Source organism: Geotrypetes seraphini, chromosome 1 (assembly GCF_902459505.1).
Source record: "Geotrypetes seraphini chromosome 1, aGeoSer1.1, whole genome shotgun sequence".
Taxonomy (NCBI): Eukaryota; Metazoa; Chordata; class Amphibia; order Gymnophiona; family Dermophiidae; genus Geotrypetes; species Geotrypetes seraphini.
In genome coordinates, this window is record NC_047084.1 from 30502429 (window position 1) to 30518746 (window position 16318).

Genomic DNA, 16318 nt, shown 5'->3' on the forward strand with positions numbered 1-16318 from the left:
AACCATAATCAGAAGTACAAAATTTCTGGACATCTTCAAGCATCTGGAAGTTTCAAGAGGAAAATGAATTTATATGTTAATATTCTCTTGCTACTCTAATTACTGATATACATTTAAAGTAAAGAATAACTGGTGGAAACTGTGCTCCTCTAACACTTTTCATAATGTAATTGGACTGTCAGTGCAACAGTACTTATAGTATTTGCTTATAGTGCTACAAAAATGCCTGTTTCCTTCTCCATTTTTCCTCAATGTTGATTCTGAGCTCTTTAGTTTAGAGACACCATAACCATGAGGATTACTTACACTGATATATCCATTGGCTTACAATAAATAAATATATGATTAATATTAATTATAAGGAAAGCCTATTAAATTCTTCCCATCTTTTCAGAGAGCAGGATTTAGAACATACAATCTTAATCCCTGAAGCTACAGTAAGTAAGGTAAGCTTTTGGGTCGTTATTAATGTTTCCTTTCAGTATGAGAGAAGAAAAAAAATAAAAGATGTACAGTCTTAAATGATGCAATCTTAAACTTACTATCTGTTCTCCTCTTAGTTTCATGCAGAAGTTTTCTTCGACCATGAATCAGAAAGCTATGTTATTGTGGATCAAGGCAGTCAGACTGGCACAATTATTAATGGAAATCCAATTCTACAGGTAAACATTGTTTCTGGAAGAGAGAGACTGCATATTGTACATTCTTTATACCGTTAAAGACAAAAGGTTGACTTAGCACAACTTTGAATGGGGAGTAAAAGATAAAGCCTTTACAGTGTTACTGTTCATGTATTTACTTATGTCCTATGAGGCTAAGACTTAACTGCATTAATTGTGCCAATAATTTTTATTGGTATTTAAAGAACAAATCATACATATTCCTCAGCCAGGTCCTTCCATAAACAGGAAGTTGTATCAGACCTGACTGAGGAAAGGCTCTAGGTTAGCCCAGGCAGCAAGTTAGTGCTGTTGCTGCCAGCAAAGAACAGGATTTTGAAAGTTGAAGGTGAGAGGAGGCGGCTGAGGAGACAGATTAAGGTAAGTGTGCTGGACTCATGGGGGTGGGGGTTTCAGCAGGATGGGGTGAGGATTTTCAGGCAAGTTCAGAAGGCAGCCAGGGGGAAGAGGAATGTGATTAACACATTAACTCCCCCCCCTTTTTACAAAAGCATAGCACGTTTTTTAGCGCCAGCCAAGGCGGTAACATCTCTGACGCTCATAGAATTCCTACGAGCATAGGAACTGATATCGCCGTGGTTGGCACTAAAAAACTGTGCTACGCTTTTGTGAAAGGGGAGATAAAATTATTAATATGAGTTAGTGTTTCAGCGTTTTAATCATGTTAAAAATGTGCTAAATGTGTGGCCCTAACAAAAAGATATAGTTTAACTACATATAAAAGACAATTAAAAAAGACAATTCATAAAACAAAGCTATATAAAAACGATGATGATATACAATTGCTTTTCCCCTGGAATCTTGCTGCTTGCAAATTATTGATGAAATATCTACTAAATTAGGTGAAATTGCTAACTGGCTATGCCCAAATAAGTTGAAATTAAGCATCTCTAAAATTGTCACATTGTTTTTCCCACTGATTGGCCCATCCATTCTCCCAAAATCTCTCTTTGTGCAGTCAGCCTATTCCCTTAAGACAAGATTAAGATCCTTGAAGTAGTGCTAGTTAATTAGCTCACCTTCTCCAAAATTGTGCAAAAATCCTTCTTTACCTTGAAACAGGCTCTCGGCTCTGCTGACGCAACGATGGCCCCAGTTCCTGGATATCTGGGGAAGATATTTGGAGGTGGAAAGAGGGAATATGGGGTACAAGACATTCTAATAGGGGGGTGGGAGTAGATGGGAGGAGGGTAGCTCTTCTTGTTTGCCATATTAATTGCAGGCCTCTTTTTCTATATCTGGTATTGGGCTCTGGTTCTCCCATTGTTCTGGGAGGAATAGGGGGGATGGAGGTTTATATAGATCGGGGAGTTGGGCAGTGTATATTTGGCATTTTTGGTTATGTGTACTATGATGGGACTTTTCCTTGGATTGTTATTGTGGTTGGTTTGTACCAGGGGTCTCAAAGTCCTTCCTTGAGGGCCGCAATCCAGTCGGGTTTTCAGGATTTTTCCAATGAATATACATGAAATCTATGTGCATGCACTGCTTTCAATGCATATTCATTGGGGAAATCCTGAAAACCTGACTGGATTGCGGCCCTCATGGAGGAACTTTGAGATCCCTGGTTTGTACGTTGCATATCTGTATGTTTAATTTTGTGTGTTCCTAATCTAAAAAAATAAAGAATTACGAAAAAGCAACAGATTAGGGTCGCTCGATCACTTTTTGACATATTCCTTTGCTTGCTAATACACACATTGTCATTTCATGTCTTGATATTGAAACTGTCTCTTTTAGGTATTCTCCTCTTTAAATTAAATTGCCTTCAGTTAATTCAAAATACAGCAGTCAGATTCATTTGTGGAGCAAAAAAATATGACAGCATTACATCGCTTCTGAAATCTAAATAATGGCTTCCCATCCATTATATATTTCTTTAAAAAAATTGTTCTTGATGTATCAAATTTTCCATTCTGAACTGCCACCATTTTTTTTCAGGCCACTTTTTTTTTTTTTTTTTTTAATCTTTATTCATTTTCATATCTTATAACAAGTGTACAATAATCAATCAAAAAAAAAAATATTTTACAAATCACTTGGCATTCTTACTTATAGTCATTAGAGTATAAAAGAATCTCTCCCCACCCACCCCATCCATTAATAATAAATCAATTAACAAATATCATATTTCCCAATCCTACCCTACATATATACCGTATTTTCACGTAGATAACGCGCACCCGTGTAAAACGCGCACACGGGTATAGCGCGCGGAAAACACAAATTTATGTACAGAAATTTTTATATACCGCGCACACCCGTATACCGCGCATGCGCCTCGACTCTCCCGTCGCCGCCCGACTTTCCTTTCGCCCGCCCTGACTCTCCTCTGGCCACCCCGACTCTCCTTTCGCCCGCCCCGACTCTCCTCTCCCCCTTGAAGTCCTGTCCCCACCCTGAAAGCCTGATGCCCCCCTCCCCCGACATCCGATTCACCCCCCCCCCCCCGCAGGACCGCTCGCACGCACCCGCACCCCCATCCTGAAGGACCGCTCGCACCCCCACAGCCTCCCGACCCCCCCCCCCCATCATGTAGAAGCTCCTACCGGTGTCCTGCTGCTTCCTCTTGGCGGTCCCGCCCTTTCTCTGACATCAAGCCCTCTTGCCCCGCCGACTCCCTGACACGATCGGGGCAAGAGGGAGCTCAAGCCCTCTTGCCCCAGCCAACCGCGGCACCCCCGACACGTTCGGGGCAAGAAGGAGCTCAAGCCCTCTTGCCCCCCCAACTCCCCGACAATATCGGGCCAGGAGGGAGCCCGAGCCCTCCTGGCTCTGGCGACCCCCACCCCTCCGCTAGTTGTTCGGGCCAGGAGGGAGCCCAAACCCTCCTGGCCACGGCGACCCCCTACCCCCACCCCGCACTACATTACGGGCAGGAGGGATCCCAGGCCATCCTGCCCTCAACGTAAACCCCCCCCCCCCCAATGACCGCCCCCCCCCCAAGAACCTCCGACCGCTCCCCCCAGCAAACCCGCGACCCTCCCTGGCCGACCCCCACGACACCCCCACCCCCCTTCCCCGTACCTTTGTGTAGTTGGCCGGACAGACGGGAGCCAAACCCGCCTGTCTCTTCAGGCAGCCAACGACGGAATGAGGCCGGATTGGCCCATCCGTCCCAAAGCTCTGCCTACTGGTGGTGCCTAAGGCGCCTGGGCAATCAGAATAGGCCTGGGAGCCTTAGGTCCCTCCTGGGGGCGGGGCCTGAGGCACATGGGCCCAACCCATATTTCAGCATGCAGCCTACACTCTACACAGCATTTTTTAGTTGTCCCAACACATTTTCAAATATATTCCCATTGTTCTAGACTACATGCTTTTTTTGTCACCCCATTCACCTATTAGAAACAATGCCTACTCTTGGTACAATCCCTTATCCTTGGACTAATAGACTACTGCAACATACTTTACCTCCCATGTACAGCGACCATGATAAAACAATTATAAACTATACAAAATACAGCCCTAAGACTCATCTACTCGTTGAAAAAATATGACCACATCACAGAAGCATACTATGACTCTCACTGGCTCCCAATACAGGCAAGAGTACACTTCAAATTCTACTGCCTATTATTCAAAGCCATTAACGGAGAAAGCCCAACCTACTGGAATAACCGACTAACTCAATCCTCATCCAGGCACAGGAGAACCCACTCACTTTTTACACACCCACCATCCAGAAATGTCAAACAAAAAAAACTATATGACAGCCACCAGAGCAGCTAAACTGGACAGACAAATCACCATTCTATTGTCATCGACCACAGACTACAAAACCTTCAAGAAAGATACTAAAACCCTACTCTTCAAAAAATACATAAAACCTATCTAACACGACCAGTTCCTACCTAAACACGACCACTTCTAATTACCCAACTAATGCTAAAATGCCTCTATTTACCCATCACTTACTACCTTAAGATCTCTACAACTCTTTGGTAATTCTTATTACCCAACATTTATCACCTTAAGATAATGACAACTCTTTGGTAATTCTTATGAAACTCTTATGATATCTCTTATGCTATTCCTGTAAATTTTTATGTAAACTTTTTATGTAATCTCTGAAAACTTTTATGTAATCCACCTTGAACCGCAAGTTATTGGCGGAATAGAAATCACTAATGTAATGTAATTACCCCTGGAACTTCAGATTGAAGTTAGCCTTGAAAATGTATTACTTTAAGAAGATATTTGGATCACTTGACTGATTGTCTTTGGTTTATTGCCCCTGTTTGCATACAGGGATGGCATGTAACTAATTGTTGTTTCTAGTGCAAAGGGTATATGAGTCCTGACAGTAGGTAATATCCCCCTGCTCACGAGTTGTGTTTCAGAAGGATGAAATTTACATTCTTCAACTCTGCCTCCTTCACCAGTGCCTGTAGTGTCTCTTCATTTATTTTTTCTTCTGCCAGCAAGTTGAGAAGGTGGTGGTATGATCTGCTCTGATCATTCTTTTTTATTTTTCGGGTTTTTATCTGAATATGGAAGTTTTGAGGTGCTTTAGAGGTTCCCAGTGCCTGGGGTAGCTCTGCCTGGGAGAGGACGCAGACTCAGAAAAAAGTCTTCAGCTAGCAGGGCAACCTAACGGGTATCTTTTTGGCCAGCTTGTACTAGGACTTGTGGAACTTGAGGTCTGTTCCCCTGGAAGCTAGCTTGCAACTTGATTTATCAGCTGCTAGAGCATGAGCTGTTTGATCCTCATGGCAGTCCGGCCAGGCTTTAGTGGTTGCCGGCTGCATTTTCCTCCCCTGTTGTTGAGTAGATTTGTGGGGGTTGAGGTCTTAGTCTGACTTCGGTCCAACTGGCAGCCCAGATATTGCAGCACATGGACCTGAATTGGCTGACTGAGGCATTGTCTTCTTTGGATACCAGCTTCTGAGAAAGCTGAAGCAGGCTAGTACCAGCACAGATAGACTGTGAGTACAGGCTATTGAAGCATATGGGAAAATCTTTTGGGGAGGGGGGTCTGAAAGTGCATGTTTGAATCATTTCTGGGACTGGATATAGGGTCCCCACTTCCAAAAAAAACCCCTTCCCAGAATTTTTTGACCTTTTGGTTTGGTTTTCTCAGACCATTTCTGGCATAACCATGCTGCTGCAGTAGCCATCTTAGATTTCCTGATTTTTGTTATAAAACTTCCATTTACCTCAAAACCATTCAATTTTACTTAAAAGCAATTGGGATGGACTTCTCAGGCTGTGATACCTCTATTTCATGCCATATTTGCCCTGGGTAGTCAGCTGAGGAGTGTCCGTGTACCACAGAGCACATGAGGGAGGGGCAGGAGCCTTGAGCTTAGCCTCTCCTGGTACTTCTAGGGCTGGGGAATCGCAGATGGCTTATTTGGCCAGGAAAAGGCCCCTTCAGAGTCCCTGGATAGTGTCCCAGGGAAGCCCCTGTGCCTGTGGATGTTAACACAAAGAAGTCTGTTCCCAGAGCTAGGCAGGAAAAAATATCCTTTTCTAAGTTGGCACATCTTACACCCCAGCCTAAAACCGGGAATGAACAGGGAAGTCATAACTATGAGCAGCAAGTTTCCCATTTGTATTCTCCTAGCTTGAGGTTGAGAAAGGGGGAACAAGAAATGTTAGGAACCACCAGAACCTAAATTACTATTCCTAGTGGAGATGGTCATCCAGCTACACATAACAACCATGGGGGAACTAATTCAATGTAATACCCAGTACATTCTAGAGAACACCTCATTAGAGAACACTCCTCATATGATGCTGATTATTAAAGTTCCTATAACAGACAGATTGAATCAAAATTCTGTTAATGGTCCCCAAACATCTCCAAATTTACCAAAATATCCCCTCTGTGTAGCTAATGTTCTTTCCATTTTATAAAGATGACATACAGAACTCCACCAAAAACTGTAATTTAATCTGCTCCAATTTTTCCAATTGAACGTAATCTGTTGAATGGCAACTCCAGTCAAAATAAGCAAAAGCTTATTGTTTTTTGAAGCAATCTGAATTTTCGCTCTCATTGACATGCCAAATAAAATAGTATCATATGTCAAAGCCACCGGATTTTCTAACAACCTATTTATTTGGCCCCATATCGATTTCCAAAACGTCAATATATATGGACAATAAAATAAAAGATGATCTAAAGTCCCAGTCTCAAGATGACAGTGCCAAAATCTATTCTACTTAGAACTATCTAATTTTTGTAAACGAACAGGGGTCCAAAAAGCTCTAGGTAACAGAAAAAACCAAGTTTGTCTCATAGATGCAGACACTGTACATCTCTTCCTCCAAGACCAAATTCGTGACCATTGAGACGCAGTAATTTGATGCTTGATCTCAATTCTCCAAATGTCCCGAAGACCAGTTTTTGGTTTTTTATTCATAAATCCAGATATTAATTTATACAGGGCTGTGGAGTCGGAGTCGGAGGAAATTTCGGGTACCTGGAGTCGGAGTCAGAAGTACAAAAAACTGAGGAGTCGGAGTTGGAACATTTATCTACCGACTCCATTTTTGAACTTGGCATACCAATCACGAGCGATTCTTTCAGCTATAGCACCCACTATATACACAGCACAAATGTTGCGAGCAGCTTCTGCGGCCTTAGAACCTTGATTAAAAGCCAAAAGAAGGTGGTGTCGAAAATGCTCATTTCTCTCAACTTGACATTCCATTTTAATGATCTCAAAATTAACCAGTGCTGTGGAGTCGGAGTCGGGAGTCGGAGGAAATTTCGGGTACCTGGAGTCGGAGTCGGAGTCTGAAGTACAAAAAACTGAGGAGTCGGAGTCGGAACATTTATCTACCAACTCCACAGCCCTGAATTTATACCACTGTGCGGCCTGGTGCCCCAGGAAATCCACCTAAAAGCATAAGAATTCCAAGCTATATTGATTAGTGAGATTTTTCCATTCAGGGAATCCCGCCTGATTGGCCTGCTTCAGTTGCAACCATCTGAAACTTTGTGATTTACTAAGACCAAATTTATTTTGCAACTGTGAAATCTCAAGCAGCTTACCATTAGATAAAACATCTTCTAATGTAGTATACCTGCCATCATCCAATGCTTCTGCCAATTTGAATCTTGGAGTTTTGCCAAATAGTTTGATTTGTTGATTTATGTATTGGAATAGGTGTTAGATTATTTAAATATCTTAAGGTTTTTCATGTATCAACTAATATTTTGTTTTCCTTATATATCTTAGGCATCTTGATACTAAGAACATGGCAAAGTTGCAGAGGAAACATAAGTCGCCATTCCAACCATATCCAATCCGGGATATTTTCAATGGGCTCTGGGAGGACCCAATACATATCTTGGCGCATAATATAGGCTTGATGATACCTATAAAAATTGGGAAAATTTAACACCCCCCCCCCCTCTATAATTGGCTTTTGTAAAGACACTAAAGCAATTCTAGCAATTTTACCTAGCCAAATAAATTTTGTTAGAATACTATTTAACTTTTTGTAAAAAGACCCCTGGAAAAATACTGGTATCATATCCATTTGGTAACAAACCACAGGCAAGATCATCATTTTAACAGTTTGTACTCTCCCCCACCAAGATAAATGTAAAGGATTCTATTGCTCACACATTTCTGGTACATTCTGTAATAAAGATTTTTTGTTTACCTTCATTGTTTCTTCTAGTGTGTTGTTTTATCCAAATGCCTAAATAATTTATTCCATCCTCTTTCCAAAGAAAGAAAAATGAGTCAAACAAACCTTTTGTACAATGTACATTAAGAGGAAGAATTTCTGATTTACTCCAATTAATCTTGTATCCTGAAAATTTTCTGAATTTTTCTATTCAAGTAGGCATGGAATGGTTATTTCAAGATTTCTCAAAAGAAACAGTATATCATTTGCATAAGCAGAGGCCTTGTATTCCCATTCTGAATAGGGAATACCCTGTATCTCCTTCGCTTGTTGAATAGCTAATAACAAGGGTTCTAATACTATATCAAAAAGTAAAGGAGATAAAGGACATCCTTGCCTAACCCCCCTCTGCAGAATGAAACGTTCTGAAAATTTTTTTTTTTTTAATATATTTTTATTATAATAAAGGGTACAACAAGGCAACTGGCCATACAAAGAAAAAAAAAAAACAATGTTCATGTACAGCTTTCTTATTAAAAAATGTAGAGGGTTGGCGGGGTACCTGGGTTCGCCTTTTGTATTTTCTCTTCTCTTTGTTCCTTCTTTTTGGCGTTTTCTTTGTGGGGGTGTCGCTCATCCCTATTTTGCTCTTTGCTCTTTGGTGGTTTATGTTTTTTGCTGCTGCTTGCTCACTTTCTGCTCTCCTTCTGAAAAATTATTATTAATAAACAATCTAGCAGCAGGGGAGAGCTATACAACGTTTGAATCATTTGTATAAATCCTGAACCTATACTAAACCATTCCATTGCTTGGTACATGAAGGTCCATTCCACTCGATCAAAGGCCTTCTCTGCATCTAAGGATACAGAAAAAGCCGGATCTTCCATGGCTTTTGTTAAATATAACATATGAAAAGCCAACCTAGTGTTATTAGAGGAATGTCTCTGAGCAACAAACCCTGTTTGGTGCATACCAATAATAAACAGGAGAGCCTTAGCCAAGTGTAAAGCCAATGTCTCTACATTAATTAAAGAAATAGGCCTGTAATTTGAAACCAAAGTGGGATCTTTATTTGGCTTTGGCAAAACTATAGTTAAAGATTCTGCCATAGTGCCTGTAATACAACCCTTATTTAGTTGAATCTGATATAAATTTAACAGATAAGACAATAGGGTATTTTGAAACGATTTATAAAACTCTACCGTAAAACCATCACCATCTGGAGCGGATCCAACTCTAAGGGACTTCAAAGCTGTTTGCAATTCTTTCAATGATATAGGCTCTTCTAAACTTCGTTTTATATGTTCAGGAATTTTAGGTCCCTCTAATAATTTTAAGAACTCTAATCCATCTTTTCCTTTGTCTAAATAAGGCTCAGAAGAATAAAGTGCTTTATAGTATTTTAAAAATTGTTTTAAAATAGGTTCAACTTGAGTGTAAGTAACACCTTTTTCATTTTTAATGGCAATTATTTTTGTCTTTCTTTTTTTTGCTTTAAGATAATTTGCCAATAATCTTCCCGCCTTATTTGAGTTTCCATAATACAAAGCTTGTTGAGAAAATAAATCTTTCCTTACCAATTTAGAAGAAATCTCATTATATTTACATTTAGCTTTTAAAAGAGCCTGTAACGTAGAATATTCCCATTTATCAATCAATTTTGATTCCAAAAGTTTAATTTCTTGTTCCAGGTTGGAAAATTGTCTTTTGACCTGTTTCTTAAGATATGCCGAGTAAGAGATAATTTGACCTCTCATGGTTGCCTTAAAAGCGTCCCATAAGGTTTCCATAGAGATTTCTTCTGTTGTATTAAATTGGAAATAATCATTTATTTTTAATTGAAAGTCTTCACAAAACGTTGGATCTGCAAGCAATGTATTATCAGATCTCCATATAGGTCTACTATTATCTTGATCCACAATTTTGAGTTCAATCCACACCCCTCCATGATCAGACAGAATAATTGGATCTATGGAGGCTTGTGTTACCTGTTGTACTAATTGATTTGAAATGAAAATGTAATCTATTCTTGAAAAAGATTTATGAACATGGGAGCAAAAATAAAATTCCTGACCATCAAAATGAAGTAGTCGCCAAATATCTTTCACATCACAAGACTGTGCAAAATTATCCAATCCTAATGACTTCATGATTTTACTAGGTTTTTTAATCCATCAAAGGATCCATAACAGCATTAAAATCCCCAGCCCCCACTAAATTAGAAGCAGCCAGTGGTAGTATCAATTGTTGTAGAGTCTTGAAAAAATCATTTTGATTCGAATTAGGGGCATATACATTGAAAAGCGCCATTGTAGTATTTCCCATGTTCATTTCCACATGTAACCATCTTCCAAAGGGGTCTGAAGCCTTTGATTTAAACAAAGCATTACATTTCCTATTCACTAAAATAGCAACACCAGCCTTTTTTACCAACAGTAGGGGGGGAAAAAGCAATGCTTTACCCAGCCACCTTCCAGTTTTTTAGATTCTATATCTGACAGATTTGTCTCTTGGATATAGCAGATATCCGCATTTTGCTGTTTTAAAAACAATAATGTCTTTTTTCTTTTTATCGGATGGTTGAGACCATTAACATTTAAAGAAAATATCTTAAAATCTATTATACAATATTATAATTGAAACTAAAACTCATCATCCCATAAATCAACTTATAATTAATGTTTAATATTGAATAATCATTTTCCCCACAGTTAAGATCCAAAATATAATCCCATTCCCCCCCCCAACTCACCCTTATATATCCTCTTCCCATCCCATCCCACCCCAATTAATAATGAAAACTTGGAGACGCAAGTTTGAGATCAGGTACAGAAAAAACTCCTACAAGCTATTATAATATACAGTCAAACCTCGGTTTACGAGTAACCCGGTTTGCGAGTGTTTTGCAAGACGAGCAAAGCACTCAGCAAACTTTTGACTCGTAAACCAAGCATTGACTCGATTTGCGAGCCCCCACCTGACCCGACCGCGGGAACCAACAGTATTGCTCCCCCCCCCCCCCGAGGCCACCGGCGCTGCTCCCTCCCTCCCTTCATGATCTACCCATCTACCGACCGGCCCTGTCCTTACCCGTGTGCCACCGGAGTTAGAAAGGGCTTGCCGCCAGTCTGTTGCTAAGCCTTGAGCATCTGCGCATGCTCAAGGCCTTCTGGATCTCATCCTCACCGAGATTCTCATGAGACTCGAAATCTCATGATAATCTCGGAGAGGGTGAGATCCAGAAGGCCTGAGCATGCGCAGATGCTCAAGGCTCAGCAGCAGACTGGCGGTGCAGGGGTAAGGACAGGGCCAGTCGGGAGGGGGGGAGAGGCGATAGCAGCACCGGTGGCCTCGGGTGGAGCTTGGGAATCGGGGTGCGTCTGGCAGGAGTGAGCCAGCACCTGAGAGTCCCAGCAGAGGGGGTAGTGGCATCCGGGGGGGGAGAGGGGGGGCAGTGTCCGGGAGCGGCAGACCAACAGTGTCCAGTCGGGCTCTGTGGCGGCGGCGTTTGCTTAGCCAGCACCACCCGCAGTGTGAGGCAGTGAACAGCAGCAGAGGAGGAGAATTGGAGGAACCGCGTGGATGGGTCTGTGGCAGAGGCAGCGGTGGAGGCGTCCCTAATGGTAATTAAGTTTTTGGGGATGTGGAACAAATTTTTCAAGTTTACACTAACTCTTATGGGAAAAGTTGCTTTGATATACGAGTGTTTTGGTTTAAGAGCATGCTTCTGGAATGAATTATGCTCGTAAACCAAGGTACCACTGTATTTAATTAGCTACTATAGTAAGCTACCTAATTTTAAATATGATTCATAAGTAATAACTAATATATAAGAATTCAGATTTTTAAACAGCTCCTTAAAATTAAACAATTCAAAATAATGAACTCATCAATGAAATAAACAATTCATAATAATGAACTCATCAATGAAATAAGTAAATAGTCCCCAACGTCCAAAAATATATATATTTATATATTAATTGAAAGACTGCACTTTCCCTTATGATCAGTTGCTAAATCATAACTATTTTCTGTAACTTTATTAATTATATAATCATTTTAAAATTGATATAAATCTTAGATGTTATTATTATTCTTAAAGTTTGAAGATTCATAAATACCTCTTCTCAAATTAATTCCCACCCATTTATTATTTTCATTAAACATTTAACTTAAAAAGACTATAAAATCAAGTCTAACCCTTCTACAATTTAATAATGTCCATCGAGGCCTACTTTAGTTTTGTATATAATTAATTAACTAATCTATCTCTCAATCAGTTCAGTATAACATAACTATCAAAATTATAAAAAGAAAATGGTAAACACATATATTTAAGGATGTGCATTAGAGAATGACACAGTGACAAAATTCATCACCATTCCCATTCCCGCGGATAACCGCGGGAAACCATCTTCATGTCATTCTTTAAGGAGAGAGGGAAGAATCAGAGTATAATTGGGCACAACCACTTTGCTTTGAAGAATGCTGGTGTAGAAGGACTGAGGTTGAAATAGACATTAGAAAATGACATGGAATTATTTCCCACGGTTATCCGCGGGGACAGGAACGGTGATGAATTTTGTCACCGTGTCATTCTCTAATGTGCATGAAGACTACCAAAGTATATTTCATAGAATAAACTTTTATCAAGTTCAACCACTACTAATCCATGGACCTAAACATGGCCCATGCAAGTGAAGGCCCACATTTTGCATAAGTGAAAAATCTAATGTGAAATCCAAAGTTAATGTAGTATAATATCTCTGACTGTGAATTGACAATGTGTAATCAACCGAAACCCCACCATAACTATCGACTAAACTTATTCCAGGCCTAGTAGTTTCCATATCACACATAAAATATAGTTACTCAGTACTGTAGTGATCTCCATTTCACAGTACATAGCAATCTAAGCTTCAGGAATTCCACCGCACATTTTCCTCCTTTAGTGTTTTGAAACAAAACTTATCCATTCACCAAAGACGTTTAAGTTTGAAATCATCTGGATGCACCTCCGATCTTTCTGGCATTGAGCAAATTGGGAAGTGCAGATCACCAATCAGCTTCCTCGAAGGTTCAAAGCCAACCCAAATCTATGCGGAAGGAAAACAATTCTCCCATTTAAAGTCCAAAGAGCACGGCATATATGACTGTCATATACCACGATGAATTCGCCCTGACATTCTATACTTTACTATTCATAGTAAGTTGTCGTTTCTACAGAAGACCGAATCTAAATATTAGATTGAAATAAGAAGTGTGTTGTTCTTGCATCACAAAGTTCTTTTATAGAATCAATCAACGGCACTTCTGATTCTGTTCTAAACATGCTCGTGCCAGGATTCTAATATTCTCAAATATTAACTGAAGCCGCATATTTGAAAAGTAAATATTCTCAACGTTGCTTCCATATTTCCATCACATCTAATCTACCATCCCAAAACACATAAGTAATATTTCAAAATGTAACAAAGAAATTCCAACTCTAAAATGAATAAAATGCAAACAAAGATAGAATGAATGTCCTTAATTAGGAAGACATAGGCTGTTCACTTTGATCTATAAATTCTTGTAACTTTTTTGGATCTACAAAATTCAATGTTTTGTTTGCATAGGTGACATTAAGCCATATTTAACTCCCAAAGACCTGAGCTGTGGATGTTGATCAAATAACTGTTTCCTTTTAAAAGCTGTCACTTTAGCAAAGTTAGGTACTATATGTATCTTCGAGTCCTGACATTTAAGATTTCTGTTTTCTTTTGCTAATTGATATATTTCTATGACTTGCTGATGTCTTAGCAGTTTAAAAATTAATGTCCTCGGTCCCCTCTGTTTATTTGTCCTTTGCGCCAGGATCCTGTGCGCTCTTTCAAACTCAAGCAGGAATTTTGTTTTTAGTGGTAATATCTTTTCCAGGAAAGATATTGGGTCATTCTTTTCCACCCATTCCGGGAGCCAAATAATTCTCAAATTATTCCTTCTCTCACAATTAGCAGTATCTTCAAGATCCCTTTTTAAAGATTCAAATTCAATTTCTTTTCGATCTGCTTTACATTGCAGCAATTCTGTCTCCACTCCCTCCACCCGCTTCTCCAAATGATTCAGTTTTATGTCAACCATATCCATTTTCTTCGTGAGGCAGGCAATTTCATCTATGACCACCTGTATCTTTTTAGCGTTGTCCATCACTATTGCTTTGATTTGCTGGAGCTCAGTAATAATATCATTACTGTCATTTTCTTCCGTTGGTAGTGGATTAGCAGGCTCCGGTTTTGATCTTTTAATACTGCCAGATCCAGTTCCTACTCTAGCCAAATCATTTTTGTTATGCTTGCCCGATGCTATCTCGAGTAGAAAGTATCACCTTTAAACTTTGAAATTTAAATTTTGTAGCTTATAATATTCAAAAAATAGCTTGTCTTCACGGAGCTATCTCTTCACCCGACCATCCTGTTAGGTGTCCAAGCCACACACCCCTATCTTTGATTTTCTTGAGTTTTGTGAACAATTTTGGCAGTGCTTGCATAAACAACTTAAAGAAATTGTACAATTACATAGGATTACTTGATCTGCCACTCCAAAAAGCTGATAACCGCTCAGTCAGCACTGTATGCTCCGGGCTCTACTGGCTAGACCCGCATGGGGGATATTTCCTGCAGTCAGGACTCCTATACCCTTATACTAGAAAGGAGATTATCAAGGTAAGAACCCATTCTTCGCATATTCCTTTGCCACTTCCACCTCTTCTTTTGTCTCTAAGAGGTTAATATATATACTTGTCCCTCTTTTACCCTTCCTTATTTGCATTTGATATTGTAACCTAGTTTCCCTTACGTAATTATTTCCTCTGATTTTCCTCCCCGTTCCCTTTACTATTTTAGTTTTGCAAATTGTGTTATTATTTGATTTGCGGTATATTAAATAAATATGAACCTTGATCCCTGAATCCCTTATCTCCTTTTTTTTTCCTACTGTCTTCAGAGCTATTGAGCAGTTACTTTTAAGAACATAAGAAGTACCTCCGCTGGGTCAGACCTGTGGTCCATCGTGCACAGCAGTCCGCTCACGCGGCGGCCCAACAGGTCCAAGACCTGTGCAGTAATCCTCTATCTATACCCCTCTATTCCTGTTTCCAACAGAAACTTGTCCAATCCCTTCTTGAACCATCAATACCGTATTCTGTCCTATCACGCCCTCTGGAAGCGCATTCCAGGTGTCCACCACACGTTGGGTGAAGAAAAACTTCCTAGCATTTGTTTTGAAGCTGTACCCTTTCAACTTTTCCGAATGCCCTCTTGTTCTTGTATTTTTCGAAAGTTTGAAAAATCTGTCCCTCTCCACTTTCTCTATGCCCTTCATAATCTTGTAGGTCTCTATCATATCGCCTCTCAGTATCCTCTTTTCCAGGGAAAAGAGCCCGAGTTTCTCTAATCTCTCAGCGTATGAAAGGTTTTCCATACCTTTTATCAGACGTGTCGCTCTCCTTTGCACCCTCTCAAGTATCACCATATCCTTCTTAAAGTACGGCGACCAATATTGTACGCAGTACTCCAGATGCGGGAGTACCATCGCCCGATACAACGACGGGATAACTTCTTTTGTTCTGGTTGTAAAACCTTTCTTGATTATACCTAACATTCTATTTGCTTTCTTAAAGGCCGCTGCGCATTATGCCGTCGGCTTCATTGACTTGTCCACCATTACACCCAAGTCCCTTTTTTGGGTACTCTCAAGTTCAATATTTTTTATTGAGTTTTTTGAAAAAATATAAGAAACAGTTCAAGTACAGGATATCAAAAAATAAAACAAAACATTTAGTATAACAAATATTCAGTTACATTTTTTGGGTACTCTCATTCAATAACTTCTCTCCCATCGTATAGCTGTACCTCAGGTTTCTGCTTCCTATATATAATACTTTACATTTTTCTACGTTGAACTTCATCTGCCATCTCGTCGCCCATTCCTCTAGTTTGTTCAAGTCCCTTTGCAATTCTTCGCAGTCCTCTTTAGTCCGATCACCACTAAATAGTTTGGTGTCGTCTGCG

The 16318-nt window shown here is 39.9% G+C and overlaps 1 protein-coding gene across 1 annotated transcript in view; it reads left to right on the forward strand.

Annotated features, from left to right (window-relative positions):
* The window catches only part of AGGF1 (angiogenic factor with G-patch and FHA domains 1), a 153447-nt gene that overhangs the window by 86933 nt on the left and 50196 nt on the right, over positions 1-16318 (forward strand). Inside the window, exons 12-13 of the mRNA XM_033929321.1 lie at positions 395-446; positions 561-662. Coding sequence (XP_033785212.1) covers positions 395-446; positions 561-662 — 154 coding nt within the window. The remainder of the gene's footprint in view (positions 1-394; positions 447-560; positions 663-16318) is intronic.